At 29.6% G+C, this 22,347-nt stretch overlaps 1 protein-coding gene across 1 annotated transcript in view; it reads right to left on the reverse strand.

The window, feature by feature from the left end:
- Ptp99A (Protein tyrosine phosphatase 99A) overlaps positions 1 to 22,347 on the reverse strand; it is a 584,596-nt gene that overhangs the window by 345,723 nt on the left and 216,526 nt on the right. The window contains exon 2 of the mRNA XM_065503698.1: positions 11,297 to 11,466. Within this exon, the coding sequence (XP_065359770.1) occupies positions 11,297 to 11,466 (170 nt within the window). The remainder of the gene's footprint in view (positions 1 to 11,296; positions 11,467 to 22,347) is intronic.

The following is a 22,347-nucleotide window of genomic DNA, read 5'->3' on the forward strand; positions in this document are numbered from 1 at the left end:
AATCAAATAAAGTTCACCGTTATTAGAGTTATTGATTCTGAGTAAAATAACCAAAAATCTATTTTCGGTTACGCCTACTTTTGGGTGGGCGGTGCTATTAAGTTTCATAATATTTTGAACATTAAAGCCCAAAAAACCAAAAAAAAATGTCGTTATTTGACTCAGAATCAAAAAGTCTAATAAAGGTGAAATTTTAGACGTGATAGGAAATGTTGCTAAACCCGACTTAAGTGATGTTATTTTAATTTTTTTTAGTGTGAATTTATTTTCTTAACAAATATATTTCATTAATTTTAACTTACAAATACTGCTTTCAACGAAGGAAATTTAATTTGAATTCCTGTAGAATTGATTGATTTTCAAGAAATTTTCCTCATGCTATATACAAGTTTTCACATATATATTACGTTTCAACCGGCTCAGTAGTTTCTTATTATAATAACAAATTGAATGAAAAATATATTTTTTACGTGAAAATAGCAGTTTTTTTTGTTTTAAAAAAATCATGAAAAATCGAAAACGGCAGAAATTGTTCAGATTTATTACTTTATCGCAAATACACATATAATAGCAACAAAATAAGATATCGGCCATAAATATCGATTGATTCTTTTTGAATTTATTCACAATTAAGTCAATTCGCTCGTTTTCACAAAATTTTAGTTTTATGTTTGTTATACATAAAATTGAGTAGTTAACATTCTTCTTTTCAATGATTGAATTTTGAAAACATTTTCACCATGCTATATACAAGTTTTCACATATATATTGCGTTTTAATCGACTCAGTAATTTCGGAGTTATAATAACAAATTGAATCAAAAAATATATTTTTACGTGAATATAGCAATTTTTTTTGGTTTTAAAAAAATCATAAAAAATCTAAAGCGGCAGAAATTGTTCAGATTTATTCCATTATCGCAAAGCCACATGTAATAGGAATAAAATGATATATCGATCATAAAAATCGTTGGATTCTTTTCGAATTTATTGTTTCGTCGTGAATCTTTTCATGATCAATTGTCAAATAATCTATATATATATAAAAATTAAATAGTCCATGTATTTAATTGCATCACGTGAGAACGGTTTTTGATTATTTTTATTCGATTCGAAATTTTCAGGAGATGGTTTGTAAAGAAAAAAAATTCAAAAATTTCGGATAAAACTCGGTAATTTTTTTTTAGTCCATTCAACTGTAATAAAAAAGCTCCCTAAAGTATGCACTACAAATTTAGATATTTTATTTGTAAATAAATAAGAACAGGCAGGTGTATGTGGGTTGGAGAGACTTGAAGAACTAACATTGGTAAATGCGGGGCGATGCCGGGGCGATCAACTAGTATTGTATAAAAAAAGATACCATTAAATAACCCTCAACTAAAACATAGAGCCGTTAAATTATGAATGCCAGATATGAGCAGAAATGTACTTATGTGAAAGTTACTTATGAAATAGACTTGTAATTAAATTGACTTATTAATGTCTTTGTATCAAAACATTATACATACCATACTATATTGCTTTTACATGAACTGTCCCATATACATACATATATATTGTTTAAATGCTTTTAAGACATCAATTGCATTATTTTATCTAAAATTTCAAAATAATTTGTTGGTTTATCAATTCAACAATATGTGAACATATTTCCCTAACAATTTTATGGAAAATTCTGCAACAACTATTAAATTACAATTATACAATGATGGTTGTCTGTGTTTCGGATGGACAGCTTAGGAAAATATTGGTCATTTGCATACAACATATGGTAAATTTCATTATTGACATATTTACAATAAACTACATATATATACACATTTATTTATTTATACTTATGTGCAGTAGGATGGACCCATTAGTATGGAGTCCAAAAACCAATTACGGCCTTTTATACATCGTTGCAATGGACTTTGAAATATCTATCAGTAGATATCCATGTTGTCTATATTAATGACTAAGTAATCCAGATATAAATAAAAAATAGTGGAAAAAACGAGGTTGTCCCGGTTTTTTCATTACATCTCAGCCATTTGTGGGTCGATTTTGTCGATTTAAAATAGCAACCGAGCCGGAAGAATTCCCGATATATTGCTGTATGAATCATGTATGTAAGATATTTGGGGGCTACGGAAAGCTGATTTCAATATACAGACGGACATGGCTATATCGACTTCGCTATCTACAACGATCCAGAATATATATACTTTGTAGGGTCGTAAATGAAAAATGTAGAAATTAAAAACGGAATAACAAACATACCCTTGCCGGTCATGGTGAAGGGTATAAATATACAACTAACGATTAAATTATGTGTTAATATTAAATTCCTCTGAAGATTGTCAACTCAAAATTTTTACTTTTTGCAATAATTGATGTACAGTGGTTATATCTACCCACTGTAAAAATCTCACATCATTTTCTCTACTCTTTCGCCAAAAAGATACAGTTGTATCCGTCTTCAACTTTCATTGTATTGTATTAAAAAAACACAGTTTTTTGCCACTACGGAAAATTTTTAAATTTTTAGTTGACTCTTTTGATTTCAATTCTAAACCACTTTAAACGTTTTCCGATTTTTCCAGTTTTTCGAAAATAGAAAAATTGCGAACCTAAAGTATTTCATTACGCAACAAATACTTGGTAGTGATTTGTAACATACTTTTTAATGACTGCTACTTACTGTCCGCATTACTTCTATTATTATAAACATACACGCAGAGAAAAAATATAATTGGGCATGGTTACTGTAACCATTTATATAGTGTTACAAGATTTTTAACAATATTATAGTCACAGTAACTATTTACATGATTGTGGTAACCATAATATGGTTAATTTACGATTCACATGATTGTATCAACCATATATATGGTTACAGTAAACAAATATATGTTTGTGGCAACCATATTTATGATGAATAATTTTATCATAATATGTTGTTCTCAGATTATTATAAGCCTTAAGCCGAGAGCACCATAATATGATAAGTCCTTCATCATATAAATGGTTGTCACAAACATATATTTGTTTACTGTAACCATATATATGGTTGATACAATCATGTGAATCGTAAGTTAACCATATTATGGTTACCACAATCATGTAAATGGTTACTGTGACTATAATATAGTTAAAAATCTTGTAACACTATATAAATGGTTACAGTAACCATGCCCAATTATATTTTTTCTCTGCGTGTATATATAAATGAAATGGTCCATGTATGTAATGTCATCACGTGAGAACGGCTGGAGCGATTTGGCTGATTTATTATTTATTCGATTCGAAATTTTCAGGAGATGGGTTGTAAAGAAAAAAATTAAAAAATTCCGGGTAAAACTCGGACATTTTTTTTTGAGTCCAGTCAACTGTAATAAAAAAGCTCCCTAAAGTATGCAGTACAAATTTAGATATTTTATTTGCAAATAAATAAGAACTGGCAGGAGTATGCGGGTTGGAGAACCTTGAACATTAGTAAATGCTACCGGGCGAAGCCGGGGCGGTCAACTAGTTTGATATATAAGTAGTTATGTATAAGATACTTGCATAACAATGACACTTGGAATGATATCGAAGTAACTACTTATTTATAAGCGGTTGTGCTAAGCAAATTAGTAAAAAGTGGAAAAAAAAATAATTTTATTGAAGCCAGCCTAATATTTATACTAACCAACATATATTTAATAAATACATAAAAACACAATGCACAACTTTAAACAATATTTTCTATACATTCTTTATTGTGATTGTTTAGGAAACTTTAGCAACAATGTTATGGATCAATATTAATTGTAGATGATTTAAATTGCTTTTTTGTGTTTTGCACTCATATGTATGACGTTTTCATATCCAGTTTTTAATAGATTTTGTGTAAAACTATATTTATAAATGATTTTCCTTTTGTTATTTTATTATTGTGGGTGTTTGTTTTGTAGTTCTATTTTAGAAAATCAAAACAATATTGGACAATGACAGGAAGACTTATAGTTGGGAATTAATTTTCAACAAAATTTATTTCAATTCTTTTTTTTTAATTTGTAATTTTGTCATACTTGTGCAAATCCAATATGTAGGGCTTTATGGCAAAGTAATTTTAAATGAAGTTGAAAGTATTTCATTAGTTTTTATTTTTTGGGAACATATTGTCAATAATATTAAATGTTAAATTAGCAATTTGTATGGTTTAATATTAACAATGGAATATAGATATTGATTTATGACTACCACAATGTGAAATATTTCTAAGGTTTTAATAACAAAGTTTGTTTGTTAGCTTAATTATTATTAAATTTTGATAAATTTCTATAGAACATAATGGTTTCATAAGCACTCAAATCAATAAATCAATCAATCTATTTAGTTGTTATTACAATGATATTGTTTTAAAGCGTATTTATTTAATTTATTTATTTATTTTATTTCCGAAAATCCTATATTTTTATGCTTCGTAGTTAATTTGCCATAAAAAATTGGAATTTCAATGTGTTTGTTTTATTATGAAATGAAAAAATTTAGCAATTAATCACGAACACTTAAACAACTTACAAAAGCTGCTGCAAAAATGTTTTATAAAATATCACAGGATATTTAACAAATAATACATACATACATACATACATACATATGTATGTGATAAAAAACAATTTGTGGAAAAATTATTTTGATCATTTATTATTAGAATTTTTTTCGCTCATACATATCGCAAATAAAATATTTGTTTCCATTGTATAGACTGCTCGCATTTATGTGAAGTTTTAGCAATAAGTTTATATTTTGGTGACAAATCATCTGTTTTTATATATGAGTATTAGGGTGGACCAAACTGAAATCCCAACACCATACAATTTCTTGTATGGATAATTTTTTCTGAGCTGGATCATATAACAAAATAGTTATTTTTAGTGCCTTTCTGATTTTGTTTATCACTTTTATTCAGCAGTAACCAAATGTTAATAACTTACTTTTCATTATGTAACTGATTACACAGGTCAACAGCAAAAAAGGCTTCACTAACCACTATATAGATGTTTCTTCACATAATTTATGACAACTCAAAAAGGGTTAGACCGATATTATTGAAGTAAACTTCAAAAGTTCAAATTTACATAGCGTTTAATCTGTTAATATATTGCATTTTAATCCGCTCAGTAGTTTCGAGGTTATATTAACAAATTGAAGCAAAAAATATATTTTTTACATGAAAATGAAAAATTTTTGTGTTTTAAAAAACTCATGAAAAATCGAAAACGGCAGAAATTGTTCAGGTTTGTGGCTTTGCGATAAATAGGTATAAAATGAAATATCGATCATAAAAATCGATTGACTCTTTACGAATTTATTCACAATTAAGTGAATTCGCTCATTTTCACAATATTTTACTTTATTGTTTGATATACATAAAATTGAGTAGTTAATGTTCTTCTTTCGATTGATTGAATATTGAAAATATTTTCCCCATGCTATGTACAAATTTTCACATATATGTTGCGTTTCAATATACTCAGTAGTTTCGGAGTAATAATAACAAATTCATACAAAAAAATATAGTTTTTACGGGAAAATAGCAAAATTTTTTGTTTTAAAAAAATCATGAAAAATCGAAAATGGCAGAAATTGTTCAGGTTTGTTGCTTTATCGCAAAGCCACATGTAATAGGAACGAAATGAGGTATCGATCATAAAAATCGATGGACTACTTTCAAATTTATTCACAATTAAGTGAATTCGCTTATTTTCAGAAAATTGTACATAATAGTTACTAGTTACATAAGTAGTTACGTGACTAGTTACTGTGTGAATACTCCTTGAATATTCTCCGTTTAGAATTGCAGATTCATTTCCAAAAAAACACTGTGCATCGGTTTCAATGTGTGAGAGATGGTTTGTTCGGTTCAGGAGGAAGACAAAGATCGCCCAGGGCAGCCGAAAAAGTTTGACAACCAATAGTTGGAGGCATTACTCCATGAAGATTGTTGTCTAACTCAACAAAAACTTTAGGAGCTACTCAAGCAGAAATTTAAAAACGTATGCGAGCAGCAGGAATAATCAAAAACCAGGAAAATTGGGTACCATACGAATTGAAGCCGAAATACATTGAAAAATTATATAAAAGAAAGTTGTGTTTGTACCAAAGCATTAGTTGTGAAGAGATCGTAAGAGATCGAATGTGAAGCGCAGTCAACAAGCCGAATCTGCACCAAAGCTCTTTACTTGATGCTACCAAAATCTATCTATTATGAGCTGCTGAAATCTGGCCTCACCATCACACACAACCTGTACCGAACAACAACTGATTGGTTTGCCGAAAAACGCCCAGAATATGCGGCTAGACAAGAAACCGTAATATTCTTTGGGAACAGAGTACCCGATATTGGCTTGATTCGTACTTGGTCGCAAAATATGAGCAGTTCTTGAATAAATATTAACAGTACTTTGAATAAATTTATAATGTACAAACGTATCAAAATTAAAATTTGTCCTTCAAGATTTAAGGTTTAACGTTTTCCAATTTTAGTAAAACTTTCAGAGTATATTTAGAATTATCTGGACTATAATATTCTGAATAGGTTTTACTTAAAGTTCATAACAGTAAGGAAATAGAGCTCATTCGCCAAAAAAATGGCCAAACAATTGGTTTTTCTCGAAAATTTTAAAATTTAAATCGCAGGTACGGAAAAACTATAAGAGATATTTTCATAATTTTTTCCCGTTTTTATTCCCTATTATATTCTCAATAAATCCCAATGAGATGATCAAAAAATTCTGAAATTTGTTTAACAAAATTTTTAAAAATTTGAAAATGGAGATTTGAAACTGCCGTTAAAAAAATTTAGTTTTTTTTGGTTATACCTACGAATAGGTTAACGGTATCCTACGAAGACAAAAACTCATATACAAGTAAATGTGGATATATTTTAAGTAAAAATGAGCTTTTATTTGAATATTTATCAAAATATGTTAATTTTATTCCTACATTTCTTGTTCTTGTTTAATAACTTTAAAATTTTTTGACCAATTTCTGTTTTTATGTCGCATTAGAACGACAATTACGTACACATTTATATTATTTTAAATTAAATTGCAAAATTAATTTTTTAATGGCAAAATTTTTACAAAAACTGAAAAAAATGCATTTTTTCCCCTTGTAAATGCATCTCAAAACTTTAGAGGGCTTGCCCAACCGATTTACCTAAAATTTTTTCAGGATGATTTTTTTTACTAATGTTCACCGAACTGGGGGGTGAGAATGGCAAAAATCCAACTTTATTAAAGGCCATCCTAGTGTCCAGCACAAAATAAACGTTTAAAGCAACTACAGTCTAGATAACTTAGATACACTTAAGTGACAATTGTCTTCACATTAGATTATAATGGATGTTTAAAGTAACCAATTGACTTCTCTCTGCACTAGAAAGAGCGCATATGTGTTAAATGATCCAAAATATATAAATTGGAGTCAACCAGATGATCAGGCATTAGTAACCATTACTATCTATAAGGGATACATTGACTACATGCTTAACTTTTGGGTAGTTTTAGCGCTATCAATAATGAGATAAAATGCTATTACTGCTTTTGCTAAGGTAATTTTAATATCATATGAAATGTCTTTGATAAATATATTAAATTATTTTTCATAGAGTTCCTTTGAAACAATTACGAAAAAAAATCTTTCATTTTACTTGTCTTAACACGTAGCCCCCTATTAACTGTTGTACATGCATTTGTTTTAAGTCGCTGTAGTATTTCTGCAAAAATTGTTTTATTTATCATATGAAAGAGAGATACAGGGAAAAGCATAAATTTGATATCCTCTAGTGTGTTTTATGGCAAAAATTATATACACTGTCATAATATTTGCACAAACTTTTCCATTATGATTTTCATTCACTGGCTTCTACATACATACTAGTCTAGTAGTACATATTTATTGCAATAGATTTTGATTTAGAAAATTGCCAAATTTATATTTGTATTCTTTGGGGCAAGTTTTGTTATTTGAATATGCCGAAAAAGTTGTGAGATACAATATATGTATGTTAGGAATTTAAATTATGTATTAATAATAATGCCTAAATACAAATTCAAATTAAGCGGATTGTAGGCAAACATTAAAATGTTTAAAATTATTCATACGTTTAGTGAACAGTGGGGTCTGAAAGCGATAATTAATGGAAATAAATACTGTTACGAAATTGTACTTGAATTTAATATAATTGTTTTAACGGCTGGTTTAAAGTTGCATAATGTCTCTCAAACAGCAGTGCTTCTCAAACTTTAAACAAACTAAGTATGGCAACACCAATTGATTATTTATTAACATCGAAAGCTCTAGAATTCGAATATTCTAGTTTGAAGAGCATTGTAGAAATAGAGCTTTCTAGATGGTAATGCAGCATATATAAATTGGCCGTGAGAACACTAAACAAGAAGACTAATTTGAAGCATCGCTAAGTAAAGACATCAACTGCATTACCAGTGAATACTTGTACATTATAAAGTTTGTATATTAATGCGAATTTACAAACGTGTATAAAAACACTGAGTGACTATTTAAACTGTTATTGTATAAATTTAAATAACTAAAGAGTTGTTACAAATTTTAAACTACTAAACTACTTTTATTTGCAATCAAAAGCAGAGTATGAAAACAAACAAAACACTTCGCAAACGTTTGCAAAATGTACAAAACAAATCAAAATTTTTATATTGTATTGTACATGAGCAAAAACAAAACAAAAACTTTTCAAGTGACAAAGAGAGAAAAGAAACGATTAGCTTTTCACTCATCTTCATTATTTAATTTACCGTTACAATCGTACATTTGAGTACAAAACAGATAGAGAAACGTATTTTTTATTCGTTTTGTTTTTTATTGTACTGTGTTCTCTATTATAATGAGTAAATCAAATACCAAACGTTTGTTAAACGTTTTTTATCAGAATGTTTCAATATTGTTCTTACTCTTTTCTTTTATAGCTGCGTACGTTTATATTAATGTACAGTTTGCGCTCATGAGCAAAAACAATACAAAACAAAATGGGACACTCATTCTCATTGTTTTTGTTTGGTTTTTGTTTTATTCACTGCAAAGAACAAAACAAAACGATAGCAAACGTTTCGATTTTTTATTTCCGTACTCTGATCAAAAGTATCCGGTTTAATTAAAGGAAATAAACCACCGTTTTTAAAAGGTAAAAACATTACAATATGTTAACTTGACAAATAACTAAACTTATATTTCGAAAAAATAATCACCCTAACTATGAAAGAAATTTTAATGTTAATTTTTGTTAAAGTCAAGTTTATTTTAAAATATAACTTTTGTTTTTATGTATTTGAAAAAAGCTTCAAAACTTTTTCCAACATATACATTCAAATAATTGAAAATATTTTTTTTTAGTTCAAAACAAAAGCTTTTTTTTGAAATAATAAAATAAATGCTTCGCCCGGTAGCATTTACTAATGCTAGTTCTTCAAGTTTGTACCACATACAACTGCCTGTTCTTATTTATTAGCAAATAAAATATCTAAATTTGTACTGCATACTTTAGGGAGCTGTAATAAGAAGTGGACTATACTCAATTTTTTTCAAGTTTTACCCGGAATTTTTGATTTTTTTTTCTTTACAAACCACCTCCTGAAAATTTCGAATCGAATAAAAAAAAATCAGCCAAATCGCTCCAGCCATTCTCAAGTGATGCGATTACATACATGGACCATTTCATTTTTATAGATATAGATTTGTTTTATGGTACGATATTTAAAGTAATAGTCAACTTTATGGACTTCAAATCGACTTTAATTCTTTTGTAGTTAGGCTGAATGTTTTTTAAAAATTAAAATTTGTTTCTCGATTCCAATAAATCACAGCGAAAGCATTACACGAACAACATATCTTTTTGGCTTTACACCCTCACAATTGAGTGGTGTAGTGGCGGTTATAACCGGACACTGCACCTTTGGTAACCACGCTAGGAGACTTGGCTTGCCATACCACGTCTTCTGCAGAAGTTGTCAAAACGAGGAGGAGGATGAGACTATTTTTCATCTTCTTTGTCACTATCCGACATCAGCAGATCTACGCATAGGGTTTCTGGAACACCGATCCCTAAATAGTCTTTCTGAGATCTCGAATATGAGGCTTGATGGCATTAATACCTTTATAATGAGAAGTAATTGGTTAAAAATACCAGACTTGGGGATCTCTTTAGAGTAACCCAATTAACCGCAGACTCATTGGCACGCAACTTTTTTAAAAAAATCTCCTCCCTCTCTCTTTCCTCTGAAATCTCCTTCTTAACTTTTTCAATCTTCTCTCTTTTCACTTCTATCTGTCCCTCTTTTTCTGTTTTTTCTACTTTCAGGTAACACAAAGGGACCATTGCTGGGACCCATGCGAGCTTCTATTCTCTTCTTTCATTTCGTGGCTACCTGGAAACCTAACCTAATTACAAAGTAATGAGTTAAAATATTAATATGATTACTCTGCACTGATTATACAATGGCATTTTAACTGACTGTTTGAAGAAGTTTAGTGTCATATTGACCTTTTTCAAGTTAACAAGTATTTGTGCCTGTGGTTATGTCTATTATTAAAGACATATTTATTAAACTAATTGTGATAATAATTTGAGGGTTATTTAAGATTTCAAAATTCTAATTTATTATAAGCAAAATGCACCCAAACTCTAGCTGATCATACATTTTGCAGCGTTTATATAAAATTCAATTTATTTTTATACTGAAATATAATAAATTGAAAAACTGTATAAAATTGCTACTATAAATTAAATATTTTTCTGATTTAATAAACATTATTGTTGTTTTGTTCATCTCTCTGGTTTTATAGATTAAAACATTAAAAATTGTTTGCCTTGCAAAAATATAAAATGATTATTTTTTTTTCATTTTTGGTTTTTAATTTTCTTCAATGGCACAGAGAAAGAAAAACCACTCCCAGGAGATTTTGTCAACAGCAGAGAAATGTTTCACATAGTAAATGAAATAAAAGACCATGAGTATTTTAACATTAAATGAACCATATGAAAATAAACTTAAACCAAAGGAATGAAAAAAAAAACAAAAAAAATATAAAAGATAAAAATGAAATAAATTCAAATAATTTGTCTCTTAGAGACTTAAAAACCGAAACCAATAATATTTTATGCGTTCTAAGGATTTCAATTTAACATTCTCCTACACATAAATATGCAAACACAAAGCAAGATATTTAAATGTTTTAGATTTATACTATATTGTAGTTGTCATATTCTATATATTGGTACTTACTCTAGGACTATGTAACAGGGGTATACGATTGGCAAATTGTGCTATTGTTGTTGTGGCTGTTTTCCATACCAATGTATCCACTAGAGAATGTTCGGTGACACCCGGACAGGGTATGGTTACATTTTTACCAGCCTCTGCTATAATTTTTTCATATTCCAAATTTGTAACATCTAAAATAAGGAGAAACAAACAGAATACACATATAAATTGAAAGTTAAGAAATTAGTTTTTACTTTTTGTGTGTTTAAAGTTCAATGTAAATGTTTATTTTAAGAAAATTGCAATATACTTAATTTATATTTTGTGATTAAAATTAAAATTGAAAATTTGTTGTAATATGAGATTGTATCTTAAAATTTATTGAAATAAAACTTAATACATAAAAAACATAAAATTCAAACATTTTACAAATGTTTCTTCAATGTTTTTAAAAAATATTACATTTTCATTGCCATCCATCCAAATTTTACATTTTCAATGTATCTCTTAAAAAAACTAATGTCTTATCACTAGGCTGAATCCAATAGTATATATTTTGAGTCATTTGACTCTGCTCTTTGTAGTGCAGAGAAATGACAATTGGTTACTTTATACATCCCAGGTAATCTAGTGTGAAGACAATTGCCACTTAAGTGTCTCTAAGTAATGTAGAGAGTAGTCACTTTAAACGTTTTGTGAGTAATTCGTACAAATTGTGTTCATATAATTCTCATACAGTTTATTTTTGTTTTTGCTTAAGTATACTGATGTTCCATGTAACATAGCGTGAAGTCAATAGTCACTTTAGTGTCTCTTAGTAACCTATAATGAAGTCACTTTAAACGTTTATTTCGTACTGTACTTTAGAAAGTAATTAAATTAGCAATCTATTTGAGAGTTGTCGAACGAAGGTTTGTTTACAAGAAATCGTATTTGTGGTCAATTATCACCCGTACATTTTAAAATAACTAGTTATGTAGCTGACCAAGTAACCAGTTAGTTAGCTAGTAAAGTAACTGACGCATTGTAACCGTTATATGAATCCAATGCGTTGACTACTTTAGTCCAGCTATCGGACAGTCTCATTGTAATCAAAAAGGGTCAATTGAGCCCGTGCTTAGGGCAAGTCCGTGTTAAAATAACTAGTCCGATAGCTATTGAAGTAACTAGTTCCCACCCTAAAATATGGGTAGAATCACTAGTTCGGGACTGTCACCAAGAACTGCTGGGATGTTTTTGGGAGGAAAATAATTGAGCCTCATAAATAGATAAAGATACTGTAGTAACAAATAGCAATGATTGATAATGAATCAATTTGGTAAGTAATTTTAATTTTATTCCATGAAGGTTGTTTTTAAACTCAACAAGAGCTTGCACAATTGTTGGGAGTCACTCAATCAGCAATTTAACAATGTTTGGATTCATCCAAAAACAACCATATGGACTGAAGCCGAGAGTCCTTAAAGGACGATTTTGCATGTCCGCATGCTTGAACATTATAGATGGTACTCTTTTTTGCATCGAATCATTAGCTACGTTGACATTCAGCCGAATCGACACCAAAGCCAAATAACCATGGCGCTAAGGTATGAGCTGCTGAAATCTGGCCAGAACATCACATGTAATCTGTACCGAACGCAACTGATTCGTTTGAAGCGACCATTGGCCGAAAAACTACTAGATTTTTTTTTGGCCAGACATGAAACCGTAATATTGCGTCATTACAACCCTCGGCCACATTATGAATACCTGTTAAAAACTATTTAGAATTAAGTGGTTGGGAAGTATTGCCTCACTTGATTTATAGTCCAGACTGTGTCCAGTCCGACTACTATTTAATTCACTCGATGCTGAAAGATCTCTCTGAGATACGCTTCACTTTGGAACAGGATATCCGAGATTGGCTTGGCCTCAAAACATGAGCAGTTGTTTTGGTTCGGAATCCTTATGTTGACAGAAATATGGGAAAAGGTCATTCCTAACAATTTCATGTGCTTTGAATAAATTTATATTCTACAAATAACCCAATACATACATAGTATTTGTACATAAAGTTATTTTAAATGAAAATTCCAATTAATTTCCAACAAACACTTTAGTCCATTTTGTACATTATTTTCTTTTAAATGTTTTCTATTCACTTTTAAACCCTTTAAGCATTCAACACTTATAAATTCATTTGCAATTATTTATCTAAGAGCTTAAACCTCAATCATTTAATTAATATGTTTAATTCATCAATGGATTCTTTTAATACCCTGCCTGCACACTCGTATTCATTGTATGTTCGTCCATGTGTTTAAGTATTTTTCATACAGACTTCCTAATTACATTCATGTTTCTTTTGTAGAAATCTTTGTACATATATTCAGTGTGTGTGTGTGTATATGTATGTTTGTATTTGTGTGTAAATTCCAAATGTATAAAGTTCAATTAGTTTCTGTAACATGTTTTTTTATAAGATGATTTAGAAAACATAGTTTTTCTCTGGCTGTTGTTTTGAGATTTTTCTAATGTTTTAGTTTTTGAACACAAAACATACTCACAAACATGTATGTATATGTAGATTTGAAACAACATTTTTCTAAAAATATATAGTTAGGGTAAGCCCTAACTCAATTTATAAGAAAATTTCAACTTTATATATAATTTTGCCCATTTGCCAAGTTTTCTACAACAATATGTTTCATCATGAAAACAGCATTAGTTTTTGAAAATTACGAAATATGTCTAATAAAATTTTCATTTATTTCCTTTAGTAGTAAAACTTTAGATTTTTCAAATTTTGTATGGAATTTTTGTTTAACAAACCTTTGATAAAGTACAAATTTTATTATGAATAAGACCTTTTATGTTTTAAACTAAAATAACAGGTCTTCCCTAATACCATTACATGGAGTGTATGTTGAAAATTTAGTAAAAATATAAAAGAAATTCAAAATTTATTACAAATTGTATATGCAGACATTGGTCAAGTTCTTTATGTTTTTTTTTTGATTTTCTTCTTCAGATTTTTTTTTTTGTTGAATACATATTTATGTTGCAACATAAGGTTATATATAATATTGTAATAAAAATTTTTTTAGTATTTGCTTGTCTATGGAACCATATCAAATTAAGTGTTTTTCTTTTTTCATGCTACATTCAAAAAATAATACCTACTTGGATGGTACGTTTAGTTACATTGTTAAATCATCATAGAAAATGTATTATATTCCACTGAAGGTTTCGGAGACTCTACCCGATCTAGTGAATTTACCTAATATTTGAGGTCATCAGTGGTTACTGAGTTCACTAATAATTTTAACATTTAAATGTCCTGTAAGTATAAAGAATCTTCCAATACGGATTTACGAACTTTGGCAGTTGATAGCGGCCATATGGTTGAAGCTACATCTGTCGTATTGGCAGTCTTATTTATCTTGTTTTGGCATATTAAACGAAAAAATGTTTGTTATCTTCATACAATTTTCGGTGAGGCCAATTTATGGATGAATGTGTACGTCATCGAACGAAATTGTCAAGTTTGGGACGATACCAATCCACATGAGGTCCAAAAGCGTCAAATACATCCCGAAAAAATCACTGTTTGGTGTGGGTGTTTGGCTGGTGGCGTGATCAGTCCAGAGTTCTTTGAGAACGACGTTGACACAGGGCATCACTGTCAATGGCGAGCTCTATATGTTGCTGATTACCAACTTCATTTGGGCTCAATTGGATTATATGAACACCAACGACATGTGGTATCAACAGGACGGCGCTACATGCAACACAGCTCTTGCCATATTGGACATTTTGCATGATCGTTTAGAAGGTGATGTGGAATGGACACCGAGATATTGCGATTTGCCACCGCTAGTTTTTTTCTTGTTGGATTTTCTCATTACATTACAAAACGCATGCAATTGGTTAAGTTCAAGAAAATCGGATGCGCGCCACCCAGCGAAGCCACATCGGACATTTGCACGATTTCATATTAGTGCATCTCACATGGAGGTGATGTGAACTAGACACCGAAAGAGTGAGTTTTGAGCCCTCTAGTTTTTTCTTGTGAGATTTTCTTAAGTTGCAGGCCTATGCGAATAAGCCACAAACCACAGTTGCCCTCAAAGCCTCAAAGCAAGCAACCCGTCAAATTTATGCGCCAGAGTCATTGAAAATTGGACATTTCGATTGCTCGCCACCCAGCGAAGACACGCAGACATTTGCACGATGTTATATTCCATACATGATGACATCGATAGGCCTTTCAACTGATAAATAAAGTCAATGATAACTCACATACACTTTGTTTTATTTAAATATAGGAAGCACTTAAGGAAATACCCTTTATTACAAATAGACAGTCCGGTATTGTTACCTACCTAGCTATCTTAAAATGTTGTACATTTTTTTATATAAATGTTGTTGTTCAAATTTTCAGAAGAACAATTTTAGATCTTCCGAGCAACGAAAATCGCAAAAGGCAACCCCAATGGGGATGTTACAAGATCGATAAACGAAAATAAACGATAAATAAAAAAAAACGTTGAAGTTGGCAACCCTTGTTGAACAAAGTGTTTTTTCTGTGAGCTCTCTGCATATAATTTTTTAAAATATATTTAATTGAGTATTTATTAAAAAAATATAACTGATAAACAGTCTAACAATCAATCTAAAAATAATAACTCAATATTTAATGAAGTATGAATAATTCAACTCGTAGAAGTGTGAAAATAAATAAATTATTTTGTGCACAATGCAAATTAGAAGTAAATGAAGAAAAGGAAAACAATATTGCATGCGATAAATGTGATAAACTATACCATGCTCAGTGTTCTAAATTGGATAAGCGCCAATACGAGCGATTGGTCGAAAATGAGAGTGAGGAGTTCATATGTCATTTATGCGAAGGAGCAGAGAATGGAACAATTAAAGAAGAATTGACATTTATCAAAAATAAGTTAAATCAGCTGGATCAACTTTCATCTATAAAAGATTCGATTACTTTTTTATCGAAGCAGTATGATGATGTTTTGAAAACAATGGTTGATAACAAAAAGAAATTGGATGAAGTTAAAAAAGAAAATGTTTATTTACGAGAAGAAGTAACAAATTTAAAAATGTCTATGAAATATTTAAACGATGAAAGGGTTAGAAACCATTGCATTGTAATGGGATTAAAACCAGATGAAAACATTTCTGCTGCTGAAGCTGTTATTAATATATCTAAAGATATTGGTGTTGAACTGACAGCAGACAACATTGAAGATGCTTATTTTTTAAAAAATCGAGGCAAAAAATCACTAAATAAAAATATCGTTGTAAAATTTAATGAAAAATCTTCAAAAAATAAATTAATGGCTGCAAAATCGAAATTGAAAGAAAATGAAACTACAGAGAGAGTAATTATAAATGACTTGCTTAGTAAAGAGACCATGGCATTGCTAAATTATGCAAAAACATTAAAAACTGTTGGTTACAAATTTGTTTTTCCCAACCACGGTCGAATTTTTGTAAAAAAGAGTGAGATATCCCGACCCCGTGTACTGAGGAATGAAAATGACGTGGACAGCCTTTTGCTGGAAGCTAGTTCCAGTAAACCGAGGATCCGCAGATCGGTCAACAGTGGTATTGTATCCCAAGTAGAGAGCAGCGAAGATGAAGGTCAATCTAATTTTATGTCACCAGTTCAGCACTGATAAATTTATAAAGCTGTAATATGTTATATATATTTTAAAAATATTTTTTATATGAATCAAAATCAATACTTTACAAATATTTTTTCCTTTGAAACATTTTTGAATAATATAAATTATAATTATATGAACATTTTTTCAATTAATTTAAGAAGCATTTCTTCACTTAAGAAATTTAATAATTTTAAAACTTTTTTAGCAAAACTACCAAAACTACCTGATATTCTTGCAATTCAAGAAACTTGGTTTGACGCAAAATGTTCGCAAATGTATAAAATACCTCATTACAACTCTGTACACTGTTGCAGAGGAGATGGGTATGGAGGAACATCCATCTACATAAGTAAAGAATATCAATATGCAGTAAATTGTTGCGAAAGTGATCGTTATGTAGAAATTATTCAGTTAACATTCAACAATTTTAAAGTAAATGGAAAGCCTTTTGAATTTATGTCATTTTATCGTTCTCAAAAATGTAGCGTGAGAGATTTTGTGGAAATTTTGGAAAATAAAATAAGTAATTTTGCAAGTAACTCATCCATTGTAGTAGGAGATTCAAACATTGATTTACTAAGTACTGTACAGGGTTGTGAGATCATTAACTTATTTCAGTGCTATGGACTTAAATCTTGTCATATGATGGTTACAAGACCGAGTAGTGGCACATGCATTGATCATGTGTTCAGTAACGTGGATGAAAAAGTTGCTATAGATTCTGTAGAATGTGATTTGTCAGACCACAATCTAGTTTGCTGCAAATTAAAATGTCAAATAAATCAGAAAATATTTTCGAGTAAAATAAAATACCACTGCAATTATGAAAATGTTAAACAATATTTGAACCAAAACATAGAACATATTTATGAAGTTGATTCTCCATCGGATATTGCTTCAAACTTAATTAATATTATAAACAATGCTGTTACCGCTGGCACTTCAGAAATCAGGACAAATAAACTAATAAAATGTGATCTGGCTCCATGGATAAATGATAATTTATGGAATTTAATGGAAATTAAAAAGAAACTGTTAAAACTTAGAAGAAATAAAAGAAATGATACAGGTATAGCTGATAGATTAAAGAGAATTAGTAAAGTAATAAGAAGAGCTACAAGGGAATCTATGAATTTCTATTATGAAAATAATTTATTAAGATTTGGGGGTGATGCAAAGAGTTGCTGGAGGTTTTTAAATAATGTTATGGGTCGATCTAATGATAGAGTGGTCAGCATAGTTGATAGCTGGGGTTTAAGTGTAGATGACAATAAATTGAAATGTACTCTTTTAAATGAATACTTTGTAAATTCGGTTAATTTGTTAAAACAAGGTATTACAACTTATTCTAATGACTCATGCAATTTATTGAGGACTCTAAGACAGAGTAACACACGTTTTCATTTTAAATCTATAACCATAAATGAGATACAAAGCGTAATTATGGCTTTAAATACGTCTAAAAGCTCAGGTCATGACAATATTTCTTCGAAAATACTTACAAACTGTTGTGATATAATATCACCTCATATATTAACAATTTTTAACACAATGTTAAATACTTCCATCTATCCCGAAGCTCTGAAATTGCATAAAATAATTCCCATACCTAAGACACACAATTCTAGAAAAGTTGAACAATACAGACCAATTGCTTTGTTATCAACTATAGATAAGATTTTCGAAAAAATAATTCATTCTCAGTTCCTTGAGTTTCTGGAGAATGAGTCTTTGTTAAGCAAAAATCAGTTTGGATATGTTAAGGGAAGTGGGACGGACGAAGCTGTGGTCAATGTAATTAATACAATATGTGAAGGTTTAGATAAAGGTTTTTGTGGGGTGGCAGGTATATTTTATGATTTTAGCAAAGCATTCGATTTGGTTGATCATAAAATTTTACTTGATAAGCTAAAATACTATGGTTTTCTTGGAGATGAACTGGAGCTTATTAGAAGTTTTTTGTCCAATAGGAGACAATATGTTGAAATTGGTGGAGAAAGAAGTTCAATTCTTCCTATAAATTGTGGTGTTCCACAAGGAAGTGTCCTTGGGCCTCTTCTTTTTATGATATATTTAAATGATATCAACAATCTAGGTCTTACTGGTAAAATTATAATGTTTGCTGATGACATCGCACTATTTTATCCCTACAAACATGACATAGCTTTAAAAACACAAATGGAGAGAGATTCTGCTTTAATTTTTGAATTTTCACGTATAAATGGGCTTGTTATAAATGCAAATAAAACGAAATTAATACGTTTTAGACCACATTCACATAGCATTAATAATAATTTCAGCATTTATGTCGATGGAAATGTCAAAAGTGAGGAGCATGAAATCAAATATTTGGGTATAGTTTTAAAAAGTAATTTAACTTGGGATTCACATATTAAATCACTGAAAACTAAGGTTGCATCGGCGGTCGGTGTTCTATTTAAATTAAAAAGAAAACTCAACATCAAGACAAAAATGTTGATTTACAATGCCTTAATTCATAGTCGTTTAGAGTACCTTGCTATAGCATATGCCTATAAAAAGTCGAATGAATTAAAGTCTTTACAATCAGTACAAAATAAAGCTTTGAAATGTGTGTATAATCTAAATTCAAGACATAATACATATTCTTTGTTCAAGGATTATTGCAAAACAACATTACCTATATATGGAATATATTTAAAACATATATTGTTCTATACATACAAATCACTTCATAATATTGGACATAGATCCGTAAAATTTTATAGAAATCAAAACAGATTTAATACAAGAAACATTTATAATCTTAGAATACCTAGGTGCAGATTGGAAACTACCAAACAAAGATTAGACTATGCCGGCAGTGTAAACTTTAACAATTTACCAAGTAACTTGAAAGACTGCAATCGTTTATCAACATTCAAGAAAAACATAAAATGGTATATTTTGCAAAACTTAGAAATGCTTCTTTACTAATACTAAAAAACAAATTTTTAAATAATTGTAAATAATTAATAATGGTTTTTTTTATGTAACATGTATTAAAAGTCTATTTAATATTGCCAACTTGTCTCTTTAAGCCACATGTGGCGCGAGACATCTTATAATGAATTGTATTAAACTAATTTTTTAAATAAATACTTATGAAAAAAAAATAAAAGTTAGTAATGAATCAAAATCGATTACTTTGTTTTGAAGTTAATCGGTGTTTGCAGATGTGCCCCTTCTACCGTATATGACTTAGGAGGAATCTGTAGTATTTAACTGTAGTATTGTAATTGTCCATTAGCTTTAAGTAGGATTTTGGTGCAGGATCGTGTCACTTTTTGGTGCATTTCTAGGTCGTGAACTCTTCTCGTTTCGGTTATCAGAATTGGATCCGTAGATTCGATTTCTTGTTATGGGATTAATTGACAAAAGAATTTTTAATAGGTTGTCTCCTCTATACAGTTCTATGGTTGAAACTAAAATTCGAATTTTCGAACTTTTGACTTTTTTTTGATTTTTAAAAAGTCAACTTTTGACTTTTTCAACTTTGACTTTAGCTATTTATAATAAGTCGACTTTTTATGACTTTTCGACTATTTTCAGATTTTTCGTCTTATTTTAATTTAAAACAAGTATGAGTGCTATATTCGGCTGTGCCGAATCTTATATACCCTTCACCAAATTAGACTTCAAAATTTTAAATATTTTTAGGTAAACAAAATTTTATTTTTTCTCCAGTTGGTTTTTTAATTTTTTGGAAAAAAATTTTTTTCGATTGTTATTTTCAATTTTTTTTTTTAAATTTTAAATTTTTTTTTTGTTTTTTTCCAATTTTGACCCATTGTAGGTCCAACGTACTATGGTCTTATATACGTCGTTGCAAATGTCTTTGAAATATCTATCATTATATATCTATATTAATGTCTTAGTAATCCAGATATAGGTCAAAAATCGAAGTTGTCCTCATATCTCAGCCATTTGTGGACCGATTTTGCTGATTTTAAATAGCAAAATTCTAGAAAGCATGTCTGACAGAATTATTGAAGATTTGGATCCCGAAGATATCTGGGGTCTTCAGAAAATTGATTTCAACAGACAGACAGACGGACATGGCTTAATCGACTCCGCTATCTATAAGGATCCAGAATATATATACTTTATAGGGTCGGAAATGAAAAATATAGAAATTACAAACGGAATGGTGAAGGGTATAACAAGTAAGAGTATTTCTACGGCTGTGTCGAATCTTATTTTCTACAGAAATAAAAATAACATGTGCAAAATTTCAATGTATCCGCAATATTATTAAAGAAAATTGCAAAAAACTTCTGAAGAATTTTGGTTCATAACTCTGGTTCTACTTGACCGATTTTGCCGATTTTTAATACCAAACATTTCTAGTCGACAAGGAATATTTGGAGAAAATATAGTCGCCCTAAGTTCTTTCATTAGTTGAATTCTTAACTATAACTCAATCTATAGATTCCCCTTTTCTCCAACTTCTATTTCTCTTTTCTTTCTGTTTTTATTTTCTTCTTCATGTATCACAAAGGGAACTATTATTGGACCCATGTGAGCTGTACGACCTTCAACAGACAGTTTGAAAGAACCCAGAATATATATACATACTTTTGTTGTTCTGTGAGGAATAGTTCGATATGTTACAAACGGAATGACAAAATCAATTTTTTTTGTGGTGGTTATAGAAATATGTGTTTGCTACATTTATTAATGAGAAAAACGCATTTTATATAAATTTTTAAAACAAAAATTTGAAATAAAATATCGACTTTCATCGAATAATCGCTATTTCCAACTTTGTTTAGTTTAGCAACTTTTTTTGCATAAAGTAGTTGATTTCGATTCTTTCTGCAAAAAGTCGCTTGTACAGGGACTCACTCGTATTAAGTAGCGTTCGATAGTTAATACGAGTGAGACCCTGTATTCCTTAATGTTTTTTTAAAGAACCATAAACAATTGTTGATTTTTGATTCATTTCAAATTCCCTGCAGTTTCCCTAAAAATTCTACATTTCACACTTGTTAATTTCATCAGTAAATAAATAATTAAAACTTTTAATGTCAATTATATATGCATTAATATTATTAAAGTTTGCTTTGTAAGAGTAATTAAATTTATAGTAAATTGTACATTTTAAAACCACAATTAAAACAACATAAATTTGTGCGTGTCACACAAATGAACACAAACTCTAAATTAAATATACTTAAAATTTTATAAATTACAATCAGCATCAACATATTTAAGTATTTAAATAAATATTGTCACATACATTTTAATGACTAATAAAATCATTTGGCCTTTTACCAGTATTATTTTCATTTAATAGCTCTTAAAGCTGATGATGCTGCCACTGCCACTGCTGTTTGTATATCTGTTGTTGTTGCTGTTGTTTTTATTGTTATTGTTGTG

This window comes from Calliphora vicina, chromosome 1 (assembly GCF_958450345.1).
Source record: "Calliphora vicina chromosome 1, idCalVici1.1, whole genome shotgun sequence".
Lineage (NCBI taxonomy): Eukaryota > Metazoa > Arthropoda > Insecta > Diptera > Calliphoridae > Calliphora > Calliphora vicina.